General features: G+C 43.7%; 1 protein-coding gene across 2 annotated transcripts in view; it reads left to right on the top strand.

Annotated features, from left to right (window-relative positions):
- Window positions 1-7,147: 7,147 nt before the first annotated feature.
- Window positions 7,148-19,313, top strand: part of RARB (retinoic acid receptor beta) — a 174,190-nt gene continuing 162,024 nt past the window's right edge. For both annotated transcript variants that reach the window (XR_007155534.1, XM_047874386.1), the window contains exon 1: window positions 7,148-7,809. Coding sequence is in view for 1 of the 2 variants with exons in the window: in XM_047874386.1 (XP_047730342.1) it covers window positions 7,653-7,809 (157 nt within the window). In the remaining variant the exon portion in view is untranslated. The remainder of the gene's footprint in view (window positions 7,810-19,313) is intronic.

The raw sequence follows: 19,313 nt of genomic DNA, 5'->3' as shown, positions 1-19,313 counted from the left end.
GGAGCCACTAGCCACATGAAGCTTTTGAGCCCTTGAAATGTGGCTAGTGTGACTGAGAAACGAAGTTTTTAGTTGTCCTGTATTTTAATTAATTTAAACAGCACAGTTTAAGAGCCAACTAATAGCCTCTCTTCATACGTACGATTTCAAAAAAATGAAGTGCTGAAGTAGGTATTAAGGTAGGCATTTCAGTTATAGACAGTCTCCTTTATTAATAATATTAACGTGAAATAATTACAAAGCAGCCTTAGAAACCTTTGTGCTTCTTTCCGTCACTGAAAAGAGTCTCGCTGCTCTATTAAGCCCTCTGCCAAGTAGGTGGCACATCTCCTCTTAGCTCATTGGAAGACATAACGAGATGAGACAGAAAAAAATAATTCAGGCAGAATAATACAGGGACATCATGGGCAAGTTGTAGCATGGCATTTATTCTTAGAAGTCATTGTTATATTTTCCATCTCCTCAGTACTGCCCTCATATGTTAGGGGGGCGAGGGCTTCATGGAAATAATGGACTTTAAAGCAGGGTTTGGTGGTGGAGGAAAGATACTACAGGGGCATCTGGGCTCATGTGAAGGAGAGACGCACGCGATCCTGCACCCCCTTCTTAAGGAAGTGAAGCGAGTGAAGTAGGAAAGTGGGAAATTTTGAGCCAAGAGAGAAGAAGAGGGGATTCTGGATGAAACAATGTAATGAAGCAAAAGGGCCATATCGTTCTTCATGTGATACACAAGTTGAAACTGGGTAAAGCTTTAAAGGAGAGGAGAAATTAAAGTATTAACAAAACGAAAGTATAGAGCTGCGAGGTTTTTTTATGTTTATTCTTTTTTGAGAGCGAGAGAAATGGAGCATGAGTAGGGGAGGGGCAGAGAGCGAGAGAGAGAGACAGAGACAGAGACAGAGACAAAAATCTGAAACAGGCTCTAGGCTCCAGCTGACAGCACAGAGCCCGACGTGGGGCTTGAACCCACTAACCGTGAGCTCATGACCTGAGCCAAAGTCTGATGCTCAACCTGACTGAGCCACCCAGGCTCCCAGAGCTGAGTTTTAAACAGATAGAGACAAGGCAATATATAATTTGGTGAAATTGTTAAAAAAAAACAAAAATAGTTACAACCGAGGTAGACAAACTATAGACCATGAGACAATCCCAGTCCACTGCTGGTTTTTGTAAATAAAGTTTTATTGAACACACCCATGCCCGTTTACATTTATATATGGCTCCTTCATACTATAAAAGCAGAGTTGAGCAGTTGCAACACAAACTATATAGCCTACAAAGCCTAAAATATTTCCTATGACCCTAAATAGAAAAAGTTTTACTGACTCCTATTTTATAACAAAAGGGGAATATGTATTAGCACAACCTTTTGGAGTGCAATTTTGTGTAGTCATCACATTTTAACACGCACATCATCTTTGACTTGGCAATATTACTGCTAGAATTTTCTCCAGCTCGTGTTTTGAGACACACACCCACAGGGCTTCTTAAACACTGAAGAACTGGAAACAAGGTAAATAGCCAGGGCACTGGCTAAATGAATTACAGTGCATTAATGTAAAGAGATCCTACTTCGGTTTTGGGGTTTGGTTTTTTACTGGGAGTTCTACCTACACTGTTTATTTGAAGGGATCCCGAGAAATATTGCCACGTAGAAAAATGTTACAAATAGTATGTATTGTTTATATAAAAGCAACATACGACCCTCACAAAAGATACACAGATCGATGCCCAGCAACTTTTCATTTTGTGTCTTCTAGACTAGACTGTGAGTTTTTATGATTTTTAAAATTTTTTTATTTTAATTCCAGTGTAGTTAGCATACAGCATTGTATTAGTTTCATGTGTACAATATAGTGATTCAACTAGTCTATATATTACTCAGTGTTCATCGTGGTAAGTGTACCCTTAATCCCCAGACCCTATTTCAGCCCTCCCCCACCCCCACCTCTCCTCTGGTAACCATCTGTTTGTTCTCTATAGTTAAGAGTCTGTTTTTTGGGCTTGTCTCTTGTTGTCTTTATTCCCTTTGTTCATTTGGTTTGTTTCTTAAATTCCACATATGAGTGGAATCATATGGTATTTGTCTTTCTCTGAGTGCCTTATTCCATATAGCATCTCTACCAAATCTATATTCTCTAGATCCATTCATATTGTTGCAGAGTGTGTATTACTTAAAAAAAAAAAATCCGAATTAGGAAAGTGGAAAAGTAGGGGCACCTGGGTGACTCTGTTAAGCGTCTGACTTCTGCTCAGGTCATGATCTCACGGTTCGTGGGTTCAAGCCCCACATCGGGCTCTGTGCTGTAGCTCAGAGCCTGCTTCGGATTCTGTGATTCCCTGTCTCTCTGCCCCTCCCCTGCTCACATACCCTCCCTCTCCTTCTTTCCAAAATAAACGTTAAAAAAAAAAAAAAAAGAGGAAAAATCCTGAAAAAAAAAAGTAGAAGAATGAACAAGAGGGGAAAACCAAAGATAAGTCTTCCCCAAACGGAGGGATTCGATATTGAGGCATTCAGGAAGGCAAGTATTTAAGTTTCAAGTTGGGACCGAGGGAAACTGTTGGACTTGAAGAGATGTCTTTATGAGTCATGCACGGCAAAAGCAGAGACGTGCTAAAGAAACAAATCAAGAGTGGAAAGAGAGAAGCGTGCACCATTGTCCTGGGGAATGGTGTTCATAAGTACCCAGGTGGAAAGGCTTCATTGAGGAAACTGGAAAAAACAAGAAGCTGCAGAGAAAGGAACCAAATGAAAGAAGGACGCGGTGGCCAACACTCAAGATGGAGAAACATTTTTGAGGAAGAACAGATGTTCCTCGGGGTTCTGAGAAGACCCAGTGTCTACACAGATGCGGAGAGCCGCTCTGCAAGTTCACGTTTGCAAAGTGCCTTAATGTCTTCTGGTAGAAGATCCATGGCCATCGACAGCCCTGGAACATTAGCAGGTGTTCAGATGGGAGGGCCAGAAGCAGTTTCCATGTGTCGATTAGTGTCAGGACTTCTCCCAGCCACCAACACAGCAGGCAGCTCTGCCCGGTGGCGCAGAAGTCCTGGGAACAGCCTGAGCGCTTGCCTTGTGCTGGCGACACATCCCTGCCTTGGCTTCCCGGCCGAAACACACACATGGCCCGGGGCCAGCTATCTATTTTTCTGGCAAAATTGTGGCAAGAGGCGTTGATGGGAGATTAATGGTTTAAAAAAACCCCACAAATATATAAAAATAAAGCAAGCAAACAGAGAAACATGGAAGAGGCAGGTGTGTGTGTCTTCTAAAATGATCCACGTCTACCTTCCCCCACCCCACCCCCGTGTCTGCCTGCACTTTGCATGACTTGTGCCTCGGGTGGAGATGTCTGTGCCTGTGAGAATCTTTTTATTTAGACATCACAAGGCATTTGACCAGTTTTGAACACGGCCGGCTTCAATCCTGGTACACAGACATGCCGGCTCTGTCTTCACGAAACTCTCCCGTCCAAACACGTTTGCAGAGCATGATTCATGGTGTTTCCTTCTGGATTGTCCAGTGGGTAATTGCTATACGAAAACCAGAGAAACAGATGTAGACCCTGAACCTCGGCTATAAATTTTTGTTTTATGATTATGGGTTTCAAATGTGCTGTGTCACACTGACAAATATACAGTTACTCTGAAACAAAATGGATTTTGGTCCCAAAACTTTGGCTTTTTTTGTTTGTGGTTGGACATACTTTTATTAGAGTTTTCTTTTATCGTGGATGGAACACAAAATGGAGGAGACGACGCATATCAGAATGTTACTTTATGCCGTACCAAGAGAATATTTGGGAAAGGTTTCTTCTGTTTGATTAATGTTTAAAATAGGCGTCAATTATTTAAACGTCATTACCAACAAATTAACTAGGCCATTTTTTACGTTCTACCTAGTCATTAGTCTTTATGGTACGTGAATACGTATTTAAAGACGTGTGGCTTATTTGTAAATCTTTCCTAAATTTTACTTAGGATAAAGAATTTAGAGGAAGCCAGGTTTTCAAGAAATGTGAGCATTAGATTCCCTGATGAAGAAATGATAAGAAACATGTAGCTAAATTTGGGATCTGCTTTATAAATTAATACTTGGATTAAATAATAGCTCTAATAGTTGCTATCAGCATAATTAATTCATGATGAGAAATGATGAATAGACGAGTAAGTGCTGTTGCACTATAAGAAACCCATAATATTCTATTCACACGGATTGAAATAAAAGATCAGTATTCAAAAGCCCAAGTTTCTTCCTCTGCTAGTGAAGAGAACCCCAGGGTGATGAGAAGTTTAAAATTTTCTGGTGCGGAGAAAGAAAACAGCAAACCTAGCGCCATCCCTCCCCACCCCACCCCCACCCCCACCCCCTGCCCGCTTTGTTATTGTTTCTTGTGCCATGACATAGTATTGAGGGTAGAGATTTGGGGACAGTCATTTCCCTTCCTAGATGAGGCTGAAACTGGAGCTGAAGGAATGAGACTAAGCGGAATTGGGGAGACGCCCTCCCCATCTTCAGCTTGTGATCGGAGCGCCCTACCCTCTGGAACGATGATTGAACAAGGGGGTGCGGTGGCGTCCCCTGGGTAAAAGAAACCTGAATACACGCAGCTGGCAGTGGGGCCACGCTTCTCCTCTCTTAGTCCTTCCTGATGTACTTTAAATGTAGCTGCTTCCTTCTCTCTGCTCATATACCTTTTCACCCACCTCCATTATCGCCTGTGAGCCCACATAGGAGTTTCCAAGGAACGCCGGAGGGCCGGAAGTAAGCACGGGGAGCTGTAAGTCCATGCACGCAGAGATTGGCACATAATGTGGTACTTTGTGTATCTTTACAACCATCTTAACGACAGCGTGTTAAATGTTTTGTTCATTCCTCTGTATTCCTTGCTTAAGGTGTGTGTTTTCTTTGTAGTTAAAGGGTTCCTTACAAACCTCCGTTATAAAATGACGGTCCTTTGAAAAAGAGAGAATTAACAAACACAGTTCAGCAAAAGCTCGCCCCGCTGTCGTCCTGGACTTTTCAATGGCAAGAGCTGAGCTTGCTGGGCTGAAAATTGTTTTAATGTACCTTCATAAAAGGATCTTTGACTTGGTAAGTGTGTGTGACGCATACTTTTCATGTTACACCACGAGTGCCACTTAGCAACTCCTGGAGACAGAGCAGCCTTGCAGCATGGGGCGAGGTGCCCCCTGACAGGCTTCTAACAGGCCTGGATGCCAATGCACATTCCAGCACTATCCACAGAAAGGAGCCCAGGGCGGCTCTCTTCCCTGCAGGGGGCAGGAAACCTTCCCTCTTGCCTACCCACTTACCTGCCCTGTTCTGTAGGAGAATTACAAGTAAATATCAGTGGTAGTGGAGGAGGTAGGGTGTTTTCATTACTCCCGGGAGTTTCCTTTCTCAGATGTGCATTGCATCCTTTTAAACAAGTTGTGCAAAACGGCTACAATGTGGATTGGCTCTCCCTTTGAAAGCTAGCTGCCTGGGTTTATTTGTAAATACTGCATCTGTCCTTCTGCGTCTTTTTTTTTTTTTAAGCATTTATTTATTTTTTGAGAGGCAGAGAGAGACAGAATGAGCAGGGAAAGGACACAGAGAGAGGGAGACACAGAATCCGAAGCAGGCTCCAGGCTCTGAGCTGTCAGCACAGAGCCGGATGCGGGGCTCGAACTCACGAACAGTGAGATCATGACCTGATCCGAAGTCAGGCACTTAACCGACTGAGCCACCCAGGTGCCCCTGTCCTTCTGCGTCTTTTAAGACTGGCTGAAAAGCTTCTCCTCCCTCGCGGTTGGGTCAATATGGCCAGTATAAAAAAGAATCTCTTTCTCTTCAAATTATTCTAATAAATAACCAAGATTGAGCAGGGGGCTAGCGTTGGGGAAATTTGGCCCATGGAAATATAAAACCTTCACGCTTAACCAGTTTTCAAAATATGTGTTTAATTATGTGGTGGTTGGGTATGCGTGTGTGTATGTGCATGACACGACAGAGGTCACCAACATGCTATTCGGGGTCCAAGGCTGTGGGAACAGCAAAGTAATTTCCACATTGGACTAGGATTGCAGGGAGTAAGGTTCTAGTCATGGCTCTGAGTTTTGTGGCCTCTGATAGGTCTCAGCCTCCCCTCCTGGGCTTCTGTTTCCCCGGGGGGGGGAGTGAAAGGATGAAACCACAGTGAGTACTTGTTTCAGGATACAGTGTCCTACAGTACTTTTTGGGGGGAGGTGGGGGGGGGCCCACAGCAGCCCTATATCCCCAGTTTACAGATGGGAAAACTGAGGCTCAGATCAAATACTTGTCTCAGATCACACAGCTGGTTTAAAGGTCGAACTGGAAGTGGCACCGATTTCAGTTGGAGCCCCACATCCACTCTAGACCACTGTGTCTTCTCAGATCCTGAAATCCTGTCTATACATGTGATTCCATGTGTGAGTGTTTGGAGCAGGAGTAACCAATTCTTGACTGCTGCATATAGACTGGAGAAAAAAAAAAATTTTTTTTTAAGTAAATGAATCCAGAAAACTAGATTATTACTCCAGAGCAAATGCAATCCCTCCGCCCAGGGCTTTGCAAGAGGGATAAAGAGGGGGTATTTTTAAAAAAAAAAAAAAAGAAAGAATCAAATGGAAAGTTTCTCAACCCAAGGCTTCCCCGAGGAGTAGCTCTCCTCTCGGCTCTACAGTTGAGGGCTTGCATGTGCTTTTTCGGGAGTGGAAAAACACATAAGTTACGAGGAATGTAACAGCCAGGCGGGCGCACGGAGGAATTTAAAGGGTGGAGGGTGGGCTGGGGGCGCGGGGGTGGGCAGGAGGCGAGCGGGCGAGGGGGACACGCGCTTCCAAGCTAAGCCCGCGGCGGATAAAAAGGCGGAAAGGGAGAGAAGTTGGCGCTCTACGTGAGCCCGGAGCGGTGTCCCGGCTCCTCCCCTGCCCGTTTTAAAAGCACTTCTTGCATTGTTGTTCAGGTGAGAAATGGGAAAGAAAGAGGCGGCTTGCGCGCTCGCCCGCTGCCTCTCTGGCTGTCTGCTTTTGCAGGGCTGCTGGGAGTTTTTAAGCTCTGTGAGAATCCTGGGAGTTGGTGATGTCAGACTCGTTGGGTCATTTGAAGGTTAGCAGCCCGGGAAGGGTTCACCGAAAGTTCACTCGCATATATTAGGCAATTCAATCTTTCATTCTGTGTGACAGAAGTAGTAGGAAGTGAGCTGTTCAGAGGCAGGAGGGTCTATTCTTTGCCAAAGGGGGGACCAGAATTCCCCCATGCGAGCTGTTTGAGGACTGGGATGCCGAGGACGCGAGCGAGCCGGGCAGGGTTTGTCTGGGCACCGTCGGGGTAGGATCCGGACCGCATTCGGAAGGCTTTTTGCAGGCATTTGCTTGGAAGGAGAACTTGGGATCTTTCTGGGAACCCCCGCCCCGGCTGGATTGGCCGAGCAAGCCTGGAAAATGGTAAATGATCATTTGGATCAATTACAGGCTTTTAGCTGGCTTGTCTGTCATAATTCATGATTCGGGGCTGGGAAAAAGACCAACAGCCTACGTGCCAAAAAAGGGGCAGAGTTTGATGGAGTTGGGTGGACTTTTCTATGCCATTTGCCTCCACACCTAGAGGATAAGCACTTTTGCAGACATTCGGTGCAGGGGAGATCATGTTTGACTGTATGGATGTTCTGTCAGTGAGTCCTGGGCAAATCCTGGATTTCTACACTGCGAGTCCGTCTTCCTGCATGCTCCAGGAGAAAGCTCTCAAAGCATGCTTCAGTGGATTGACCCAAACCGAATGGCAGCATCGGCACACTGCTCAATGTAGGTTTATTTTTTCCCTTCTTCTACCAAGAAAAAAAAAATGAATTGTCTCTCTTGCATGCAATAAAGACATTGGAAACAAACTGCATTGGTAGCAAGACAAAGGATTTAATGATTTAATGCTGAAAGGGTGTGATATGCTGGCGTGCATATTGATTCCCTCTTGCTGAAAATTTCCTGTTAGATGTTTTCTTCCCAAACAGCCCCTCCCGATCCCCCGCTCCTCTCCTTACCAACCTTACAGTCTCTTGAAAACAGTTTTAAAAAGATGCATGGAGTGGGGGGGTGGGAGGGGGGGAAGTAGAGTGTGACCACAGGACTTTGAAACATTCTTCAAGTAAGGCAATTTGACACATTGTGCAGTTTTTACTAAGATGTATGCAGAGGGGAATTTAACTTTGCTGTTCTTTGGATTAGCTGCTAGTTGTATATATCCCCCCCTTGTGTGTTTCAGCAGTCCAAAGTAATTAAAATATGACATCGTCCTTGCAAGGAATTTAGCCTAATTAGGGTGGCTCCTGCTCTTGCAGTTCATAAACCACCCGTTAAAGCTGCTGCTTCCAATGTTTTCCTTGCTAAGGAAAGGCAATATTTCTTAGCATTGACCCTGCTGCCACCTTTCCGAGTCACTTTGTTGCTCTAAGAAGTTGCTGTTTTGCTAGAAAACTACTGGCAATGAACACCCCTTGGGCTGAGCCATCCATTATTTCCATATCTTGCAATTCAGCCCAGAACCTGGACATCATTTAAAGGGAAGGAAATCTAAGTGGAGTAGCCCAGTTTTTTAAAAAAATATTGACTATTTGGTTATCTGATCCTGACACGATGCCGAGGCACGCATCTGGTCAACAGTAGTGTGGCTGCAGGCTTGAGAAATGACCAGAAGTCCCAGAAAAATCCCACGTTCGGGTGGCTGTGGTGGGAGCCTGCAGGATGCATCGCCCCCCTGACAGTGATTTAGATAAATGGCTCAGCTATCTATCAAAATGTTTTTAGTACTTTATTTGACAATTCATTGGCGCATTAGCCTGAAAATGACATTTTAAATCTTTGTTTTCAAAGAGGTCAAAGTTTAACTGGAAGAAATTGAGTTTTCCTAATAACATGGTGGCTTATGTAAAGAGGGAGAAGAAAAGGGAGAGAACGGGGACAGTGACCAGATGTAAATTGCTCTCTGTGAAACTTTTTCTTAGCAATAAAGACTTGCTACTTGGGCCAGGAAATCAACAGGTTTGTAGCTGAAAAATCAATAACCATTTGATGCCAACCGATTGGCTGTCTGACTTAATATTTGTTAGAGCCATAACCAGGGCAAAAAGAAAATAATTTTCAGAAGGCGTCTTCATCCCAAATGCCTTCTCTTTCCTGTTGCCTGTGTTCTTTCTGAAGAAGTCAAAGAAACTGAGTTACAAAATAATTGTACAACCCACCAAGAGATCTTTGAGACCTGTCCTCTGTAGCAGTTAAAACAATGTGAACAATTTCACTTGGAATCTCAGGGAACCGGAGCTCTTGAGAAAACTTTTTGGTACAAGAAAAAGTTCTGTAAGACCTATTTTTTAACGAAGGGGAAAAAAATGTTCAGGACCCTTGGCGGAAAGCTATTAGACTTAATAGAGCCTTTACAAGTAGACAGTCTCCCTTTGTAATTAACCCTCCAAACATGCCTATTAAGTTGTAGGAGTAGGGGGAAAAGCTTTGTTTGTTCTTGAACAAGTTAAACAAGGGATTTGCCTTATCTGGGGAGAGCGAGTGGTGAATGTGTCATTTGCCTAGGGCCAGCCGATAAGCAAGAAGTGTCGATAACAGCAAAGTTCAGCTAATCAAAGAAACTTGCATTAGAAAAAGTAAATAAAGGCATTTGACAAAGGGATTTCAGAAATTCCAGTGTCTTATTTTTGTAAGCAAAGCAATTAGTGTTTATTGTGGTCAATTTCGCAAGGGCTGGAAAAGCACACCCCAGCTATAGGCTAAATGAATAAATTGTAAAAATTGCTTTTGCCCCTGCAGAGAGTTGCTTTATCCTCCATAAACCACTTTATGACCCTGCGTTTAGTTGTTCAAGAGATTAAGTTTTTAAGCATAAATAAAAATTCTAACAAATGTCTGCCACATGGTGTTTGGTTCAGGGTGGCATAGCTACTTAGGACTTGTGAAATAAAAGCATATTAGGGCTTCGTTTGGATAAAAAAGAGCATAAAAACCACAAGCTTTTCCATTGTACTTAATGACTGTTTTGACGAGAAGCAGATCTGTTTACGCTCTTAACACAGAGGAAACAGTGGGCAAGGAGAAAAAAAAAAATCGTACTAAATCCAACCAAAAGTATTTTCTGCCTTGAGATTCTGTTTTTTCGTGTGTGTGTGTGTGTGTGTGTGTGTGTGTGTGTGTGTAGTAATCAGAGTAAACCCTTTGAATGTAAAACGCACCAGAAGCCGTCTTTGAAAGGTGTTAGAATATTCTTTTTAGTTTCTTTTGTAATTTTAATGACAGAAAAATGGCATGCGAACCAGCTACCGGTTTGAGTAGGGCCTGTGAATTGCTTGTTATAAAAATTTGAAGTCAGGATTAGCGGGCTACTAAGGGAATGTGGTATAAATAATACGATTTAAGACTGCCCCTGGAAGGTATCATAGTCACAAAGTTTGTATTCAGATGCCTCGTGGATTATCTTGGTTTTAGGGCCTGCTCCAGATGTTTTCAGCATTAATTGCTCAGTGGGCATAGGATAAATCCTAATATTTGTGGTCTAAATATAGTTGCTTTCGGTGAAATCATGAGTGTGACAACTTCTTGGCCTTCTTCCCTGTCCTCTACATACTCAGCACATCAAAAGAAAAAAGAGAAAAGAAATATTTTCTTTTTGAAATCGTATTTTGCCCATTAATGAGGAGAAGTCTTTTTTAAAAACAAACAGTGATGTGTGATTAAGGAAGGAAGAAAAGTTCCCTTCTCAAAGCCCTGGGACCTGAATTTTAAGTATTAAACAGTATCCAAATCCTCTCCTAGTGAGCTATAAATTGGGGTCAAAGTGGCAAAATCAAAGATACCCACTGAAAGAGAGACTAAGTAAAGACTGACAGCCACCGTATGAATTGAATGGGGTTTTGAATAAATATTTCGATGAAAAGGCTCAATTGTTTTTCTAAAGTAGGACATAATTTTCTGCTTCTCAGCCACATGACAGTGGTAACTAATACCATCAGAAAGGAGAAAGAAAAGGGACTTTTGCTTACATCTCAGAGTGCAGGATAGGGTCGTCTGAAAATAAGTGGAAATTTCACCAAGTTTTCCTTCCCTGTAGGAAAAAAAAAAAAGAAATACTAAAATTTTGTACACATGCTGATAACTTGGTACTTTGGGTAGGGAGGTATTGATGTGTAAACTAGAAGGAAAAAAAAACCACATGAGTTTAAATTTTATCGCCAGAAAATTGTAGATTCCAGAAAATAAAACAGGAGAGGTAACACGTCTGTCCGCTTAAACTTCGGCTATGGAATTGGTCTGGAAGCGCCAGTTAGAATTTGATTTGCCAGCCCAAATGCAAAGCCGTTGTTTTGAAAGAGGCCTTTTTTTTTTTTTTTTTTGTCCTAATTAGATAAATGACCAGAATGGCCATTTCTGATAGGCTAACCGATCTGAATCAAAAGTTTTCTTCTCATTTCTGGAAGCCTGGCTCTGACCATATATAACCAGTCAGTATTGTCATGAACTTTTCTTTAAAACCAAAAAGTAAAAGAAAGTTCTTCTGGATATCCGATGCTTGTAATTTGCCTTCAACATATTAAGCCCCTGGGATGATTGAAAAGGGAAGAAAATCTTACCGTTTTCCCTTTTGTACATTCCACGAGCATCAGTAAACTATCTCGGAAGAGAAATACACGATGAATGATAAAGATTGTAACTTCTGCTCTCAAGGCATTTATAATCTTTGAAATCAGATATTTTTTTTTTTTTTTTATAAAAGGCTAGGAATTTTTTAAATCAGAGAGTTACTCTCAAGGAGAAAGATGGAGATGTGAAACCAAGGTGCAAAATATAAAACGCTCTTCAAATCACATAGGGCTTATTAAACAGTAAATGCAGTATTCATTTTAGAACATCTTAAAAAGAATCTTCTATAGAGTTTGAGTTGCATGTAAGTGCCAATAAATTTATCTTTAAATGACATTTTTCTACTTTAAATGTTCTACTAGAGATTCAGTTAACTATCAATTAAATACATTCTTTCAGAAATGGGAGCTTTTGAGGAAGGTTAATCAGAAAAATCTTGGCTGAAAACCTTTCCAAAGGATATTAATGTAGGATCTTGCCTTTCAGATTATAGTGTAGTTAGGGCAATCGTACGTCTCTGATTTTCTAGAGTAACCCACTTTCAGATATACTGCCACAATTCCCACATAAATCATTGAAATATGCCAGATATTTCAATATTACGAGATTTCCAAGGCTGCCCCTTGAACCCAGGAGTGGCACAGAATGTCTTTGTTTGGATTCTCTGGTCAATATAGCTAGAGCGCTCACAGCTTAATTTTTCCATTATGACTGAAGATCGCCTTGTGCTTCTGGGTCATCCTTCTGAACATGAATTCCTTTTGTGGCACACTGTAGTTCTGTAAGTGGAAGGCATCCCCTGCAAAACCTGATTTAAGTACAATGACTGTGGTTCTCATCCCAGCATGTTGTATGTATTGGGAGTGGGGGGAGGGAGAGAATTATTAAATTGAATTACTATGAACAAAGCTGTATCAGTTCTTGGCTAGCTTCTCCTTAAAAAGTTGAAACGGGCGGTGATGGAGAAAGGAGAGTGGAGTGAACTCAGGTTCCAGATTTATCAGTATCCTGTCTGTAAGTGGCTTGGCCTAAGTACCTCTTGTTAAATAGGACATGAGATAACCTTCCCCATCTGTAAGATCTAATGACACAACCTCATCAGTCAATATGTTGCCCCGAATTCTCCTCTTTTCCTTTCTGGCTTCCTTACTTCGTCGTTAAGAACCATAATCCCCGCCTCACCCCACACCCCCGAACCCCTTTAAATGAATAAAAAATAAAGTTGTACAAGTTCTCCCGACCTAGGAAGCAGTAAGGGTGAGTCTGCAGGTATTATATTATTTATCTTGAGCTTTCAGAGCTTCTTAGAGGAGAATTCAAACAGGCAATGGAACTGCTGACTTGCTTTTTTTTCTCTGGACTTGCAGGGTGGGGAGCTGAAAGGGGGGCCATTCAGTAAGATAAGACTCTTGGTCCCCTGCACGATAAGGCGAGGACAACAGGAACTGACGTCAGCCAGGCAAGCCAGCCTGGCCAAGCATTTCCTCTAGTCAGGGCACATGGATTCCAGGAGTCTCCAGGCCTCCCCCATTGCTGACACACTGAACCAGCCGGGGGGGGGGGGGGGGGGGGGTGGGTGGGGGGGGTGGGGGGGGGGTGGAGGCACGAGGAAAGCTAATTTTAACAGGAGTGACAGTGGGTGACCACGTACGTCCCTCACGCCCCAAAGGAAATTTCTCTAAACAGAACAAAGAGTCACTTGGGTGGGAGTGATTTTAATAAAAGCAGATTCTGAGAGTATAATTGCAATTTTATGTTGTCCTAGAATAGATCCTTGTTTGCCAGCTGTCCACAGTTTCCCTCCGATGTGTCGATGTGTCGGGAGAAGGTCTCTGCAGCAGTCCCCAAATCCTATCCCCCATGAACCCCGCCAACTCCCTCTGTATAACAAAATGGGAAGGAATTCACATTGTCAGAGTTAATCCCTGGTATTCCTATTTACTTTCCTAAGTACCAGGTTCCCACCCCCATCCGCATCATATGACAGACAGCTTTGCTAAAGCCATTTCATTTGCCACCAGCCCTGACAGCCCCCAGCAGTGTTTGCTCTCCTCTTTCGGTCTTCCTTTTTTCTTAAACTCACATTATTCTTGCCTTTGCAAGTATCTGCGATTTGAGGTCTGGGGGAGAAACTTGAATGAAAGAGCCGGTTTTTATTTTTTCAAGTTTATAGGTTCTCGTGAGTCTACTCTTTTCTTAAAGATAATTGTTGTTGTTGTTGTTGTTTTAAGTATTGAATAAGGGGTTACTCTCCTAATTTGACTCAGATGTAGTGAAATGTTTGGTTTTGTTATGATTGATCAATGACCGTTCACCACAGATCACAGTTTACCAAATCAGAAAAATCCAAATAGCTGAATCCAAAATACTCGGGTAGAAATAATGCAGGCAAGACCAGATAAGACGGGGACATCCGTTAACTGGGAGGAGAAGATTTGGATCACGTTTATCTCAGTTTTTCTCTGATTTCCAGAGCAAATGAAGACCTCGTCTAACCCACGCCTCCTCTCAAAAATTGTAAAGCTTTTGGGGCTACGGTACCTATGTCTTGTTATCAAGGTCCATAATTATAAAAAGGCTGGTGATCTGAAGCCTGTTTCAGCTTCAAAAGATTTTTTAGGGTCTGGTCTATTGAAAAGCTTGGGGGTATAATTAACTAAAATGGAAATGGAGGCAAGCGAAATTTAGTTCCTGATGTTTTAATTTAGCTCAGTACTGCCATGTGTTATTGAAGAGAATTCTTAAAGGCAAACATAATTATTTCATTATGGTCCTCAGAATGCTTTCATTGGCTTTAATGACAAGAAGCTGTATAAAAAGGCATACATTTTAATTAGTCCTTCTTATATTTACATCAGATAAATAACAAATAATTGATGAAAAACAAGTCTTTGGAATGGATGATTTCACATAGTGCGCTGGTTACAGTTTAATGATGAAACGTTTCTCTGTTGCTTTGCATTTTAATTATCCAGACATTAACAGCACTGGTGCCATGGTGCTAAAATAGCGTTGCTGCCATTTTATTACGAAAAAATCACAATTAATGCCTATGAATCAGAAGCCGAAAAAGGTAGCCAGAAGCGCATCTCAGAGGAAGCAAATTGCCAGTCCCATTAATTTCACTATGCTTGTTAGCACTCCTTTTGGTCACTTTTATCTTTTATACTTCATCTCTTTGGATGAGGACTGTCAGGGGTTTCACGTGGGCTTTTACAGCCACCTCTCCTCCTAAATACCTTTCTTTCTCTCCTGCTGCCTGTTTGGAACACTTGCCCGAAAGTACCTTGCCAAATGTGTACCGGAAATTCAGAGAGCCTTTTTCCAGGGTGCAGTCTGCCTTACCTTTGATTTTATATGAAAACCCATTTCACATGATTCATCCGTTTTGGTGTACAGAACACTAATTGTTATTATTGATTTTAAATTCCGTGACCATTACAAGTAACCCAGATGACTGGCAGATAAAGGGTAATAATCCATGGAGTTCTGGAACTGTTTCATGTTTGTCTGGAGTACTTTATGTGATCAATATTAACTGCCCCATTGAAACTAACTGCTGTATCAAATAACAGTCAATCAAATGAATGTGCTTAGAGATTATTTATTGAAAGCTTTAATTGTTCACTGGGGCCCTGCTTATCAGAGGGAACAATAGGAATTAGAGATAGGATGAACAGGTTTGGATTTGCAGAGAAAGTTGGAGGATGTAGATGAACAGGGCATCTCTCTGCTACTTGGGCAAGAGTTTCCAGAAACCCATGCTGGGCTTCTAGTGGCCGCAAGTTGCACATGCTCTTGCAAAGGTTCTCCTATCACCTGTCCATCCAGAGCTCTATACACAGGAAGGTATAATGATTTTCTTGCTCTCAGACCAGAGGCTGTGAAGAGTTGTCACTCTCTGAAAGTTTGACTGCTTCTGCTCTGCGTGCCCACTCACATCTCGTACCCTCCCGTGTACCTCTCCACCTGTATTCCCTGCCACTGCCCGATGGTCTGAGATAATGAAAGTAGCCCGCCTTGACCCAGGATCGATTTCCACAGCTATGAAATGGGAATAATGATGTCTACGGTGCAGGATTTGTAGAAAGATCAGAGCTCACGTAAATGAGGAGTCTATTCTCGCCCAGAAAACATAACAGAAGCCACGGAGTAGACTTGTGCTCTGACTCCAGCATGACACCTGTGGCTCACGTGTCTCCGCTCATAGCGAACCTGCTTTTTTAGTTGGTACCTCTTTTCCTTGACGAAAAGGTTCCTCTGTCTGTGGCTCATAACCTGGGTCACAGTCCGTCCCGTTTCTGTCACCATTTGGGTAACACGGGCCCTGATTCGGTGGCATCCATTTACCAAGCCCCCAGATTTACTACAGAGGACCGACTTTTACAGGGGAGCCTTGTCACCTATGAAACTGCCACAGTGCGACTTCACCCAGAGATGCTGTCTGGGGTACAGTCCGTTTTCATTGCTCACCGGTGGATTCGATCTTGTGGGGTCACTCACCAAACAGCTCTTGGGTGTCTGCCATGTCCCAGGCTCCCTGATATGTTCTCTGGGTGACACCAACATGATTCCTACCCTGTCCCTGCTCTCTCTGGACTCCTAATGTCTGGAGAAATTGCATACACAAGTCCCTGTGACACAACCCTCTTATATAACACCAACACAAGTATCTCCTCGGGACTTTGAACATGAGTCTGATCACGGGAAGAACTGAAACACCCCCGAGAACCACCGCTGCTGCAGGTGAGGGACCGGGCGGGTGGAACATCTTTGCCACAGGAGCAGGCAAGAGGTTCTCCCGAGTGGAGGCCTCACGGGTAATTTCCAAACGTGGTGTAGGGAGCGCTGGAATGAACGCGTACCTTCCAAAGTTGCTTCTGGAAGACCCTTATGTGGATATTTCCGGAGTGTTTGTTAAATGATGTTCTTTTGGGGTGGGTCTGATTAGACTGGCTTTTAAGAAAACGATCGCTTATCTCTCGATCATTGTTCCCGTGACTTCCTGCTCCGTGCCAAGCCGCCCCCGAAACTTAGTGGCCTAACAATTTATTATCTCATTAGTCTGTAGATGGACCGGGCTCAGCTGGGCAGGTCTTCTGCTCCACACGCTGTCAGCTGAGGCCTGCGTCTCTCCAAGTCCCGGCAGGCTCACTCCCCTGGCTGGCGGTGCGCGTCGCTCTCGTTGGCAGGGAGCTCAGCTGGGCCTGTCGACTCGAGCGGCTGCACGTGGCTCGTGCTTGTCCCAGCAGGGCAGCAATGATCGGAGAGGGAGGGAGGAAGCGGAAGCCCCCAGCCCTCTGAAGGGCCAGATCCAGGGCTGGCACGGAGCCGCTCGCGCCTCTGTGGGCGAAGCAGGCACCGGGGCCAGCCCGCATCCCCAAACTCTGCCTCTCGACGGGGCAGTGACAGAGGAAGTGCGGCCATCCTCCGTTCCCCGTAACGATGGTCACACGCGTGCCTTCCGATAAGAAAGAAACGATTGTCTTCTGACGATAGAGACTGCACCGAAGCACCACGGAGGGGTTTTCGTTCGTCGGTTTTTGGCTGGTTACGCGGTTTCCACGGTTCTCCTCTGCCGCCTGTCGATGCCTTCTCGCCAGTCGGCCCTCACCGCTGATCCGGCGTGGAAGGTACGATGCTCCTCGTTTTACAGGAGAGGCAGTTGTGTCTCGGAGAAGGTGAGGAGTGGGTCTGAGGTCACACAGTAAGTTGTAGGGCTGAGGCTGAAGCCACGGGAAGGGCTTTTCCCCATCGTCTGTGTGGACTGACTCACTTCCAGTTTAGGTCTGTCATCTGCGTCAGCTGCGTGAAGAATTCCTGGCACGTGTTCTCTGCCCTAACAAACCCGAGTAGGGGCCCCGGACTGTTTTGGCGTGGGGGAGATGTAGAAAAGAGAGAAGTAAGGATCCGTAACTCGCATGGGTTCCTCTGACTGCGTTACTTCTCTGATAGCAGCCACGGCCTCTTTTGTCCCCTGTCCCATCCTCTTTGTGGCTGAATTCTGCATTGGCCCCTTCCCTCCCTCCGTCCCTCACAGGAGTCAGGGTCTGCTTGAGTCTTGTGTTTACCGGGGAATCGCAGGACGGTGAGAGATGAGAAATGAGGCTTTGCGTCTTCTCCAAGTTCACCTGTAACCCTCCTCTAGAGACCGCTGCTAATGATTCCTGCTGGGGGTGCCTCATAGTTAAGGATCACTATTATATCATCCGTTACTTAAAAAAAAAAAGCGGGGTGCGGGGTGGGGGAAAGCTTCCTAAGAGAGGATGAAGTTAAATTGCCTTTTTGGAATTCGCCGCCTGTTTTAAAGTATCTGTTTTCTTTAGAGGGTCCCAAACCTAAGAAAACTATTACTGCTTGATGAAGTTTACATAAATAATTATGACGGTCGTTAGCCTCTCCCATAATGCCCTTATATCAGTGATTTCAGTGATATCTGAAATGTATTGCTCTCTGTTTTGGATTTTTGTAAGCCATGTTCTACCTGTTTTTGTTTGTTTGTTTGAAATCTAATTGTTACTGAATTACGTATTTTGAGGAAATGGAGACAGATGGATGCATTGAAGTGACTTACTAGAAGTCACGCAGTAGGTTCTGAATGGAACCTGTAAGATGCCGTCACGTGTTCAGGGGGCACGGCGTGGCCCTATGCAGTGTGTCACATGGTGGAGTTGGGCATTCCCCATGCGCTGCCTCGGCTGTGGAAGCTAGAGCTCCAGTCCCCTCAGTTGTTCCATCTATAAAATGGATCCACAATGCTTACCTTGCAAGCTTACCATAGACTTAGATAAGAGTGTATTTAAAGTACCTGATAGGTAATATTCAGTAAATAGGTATCTTCCCCCTTATATTCTTATGAAAAACTTTTTTAACACAGAAAAGCTCAAAGATTTTATGGGAAGCACTTGGATACTCACTACCATATGTACCATTAAAGTTACCAGTTTGTTTTCTGTGTTTCTACCCATTTCTCCTGTGTGTGTGTGTGTGTGTGTGTGTGTGTGTGTGTGTGTGTGTGTGTGTGTTCTGTTTTGTTTTATTGACTGGGCTCCCTTACTAACCTGGGACGTTTTGGGGATGAGATATTGTGTCCTTCTGTTTTCCAGTCCTAGTATGGTACTTAGTACCTGGTCAGTACTCAATTAACTGTGGTTAAGTCGGTGGATATGGTCAAGCACACCGCCGTTTGAGTGTACTAGATATCAGCACTGTCCAGAACTTCCTAGAGTGATGGAAACGATCTGTAGTTCTGTGTTGCCCAGTATCGTAGCCGCCAGCCTTGTGTGGCACTGGATATGGGCCTCATATATCTGAGGAACTGAATTTTTTATTTGATTTAATTTTAATCTGTTAAGGTTTCAATACCTACACGTGGCTAGTGGCTACTGCATTGAACAACGCAGCTCTGTATACTCCAGCCATTAATATTTTTTCAATATTTGTTCTCTTTCTTTCCCTTTCGCCATTATTCTTCTTTCCTATTGCTATTAAGGAGCTTTAATTATCTCTTTATGTAGAGGGTAAATAGACTGCAGGAGAACGTAAACAGAATACCAGAGGGTGGGGATTTCAGTCATTGTTTAACGTGTTTTCCTTCTGGGTGGAACTATTTTTCCTGGGGCCTGGCAAATGCATAGCAGTTACTTTACTAACATTTTACAGAGCTAAAC

The sequence above is a fragment of the Prionailurus viverrinus genome, chromosome C2, assembly GCF_022837055.1.
Source record: "Prionailurus viverrinus isolate Anna chromosome C2, UM_Priviv_1.0, whole genome shotgun sequence".
NCBI lineage: Eukaryota > Metazoa > Chordata > Mammalia > Carnivora > Felidae > Prionailurus > Prionailurus viverrinus.
This window is presented reverse-complemented; position numbering and strand designations above follow the sequence as displayed.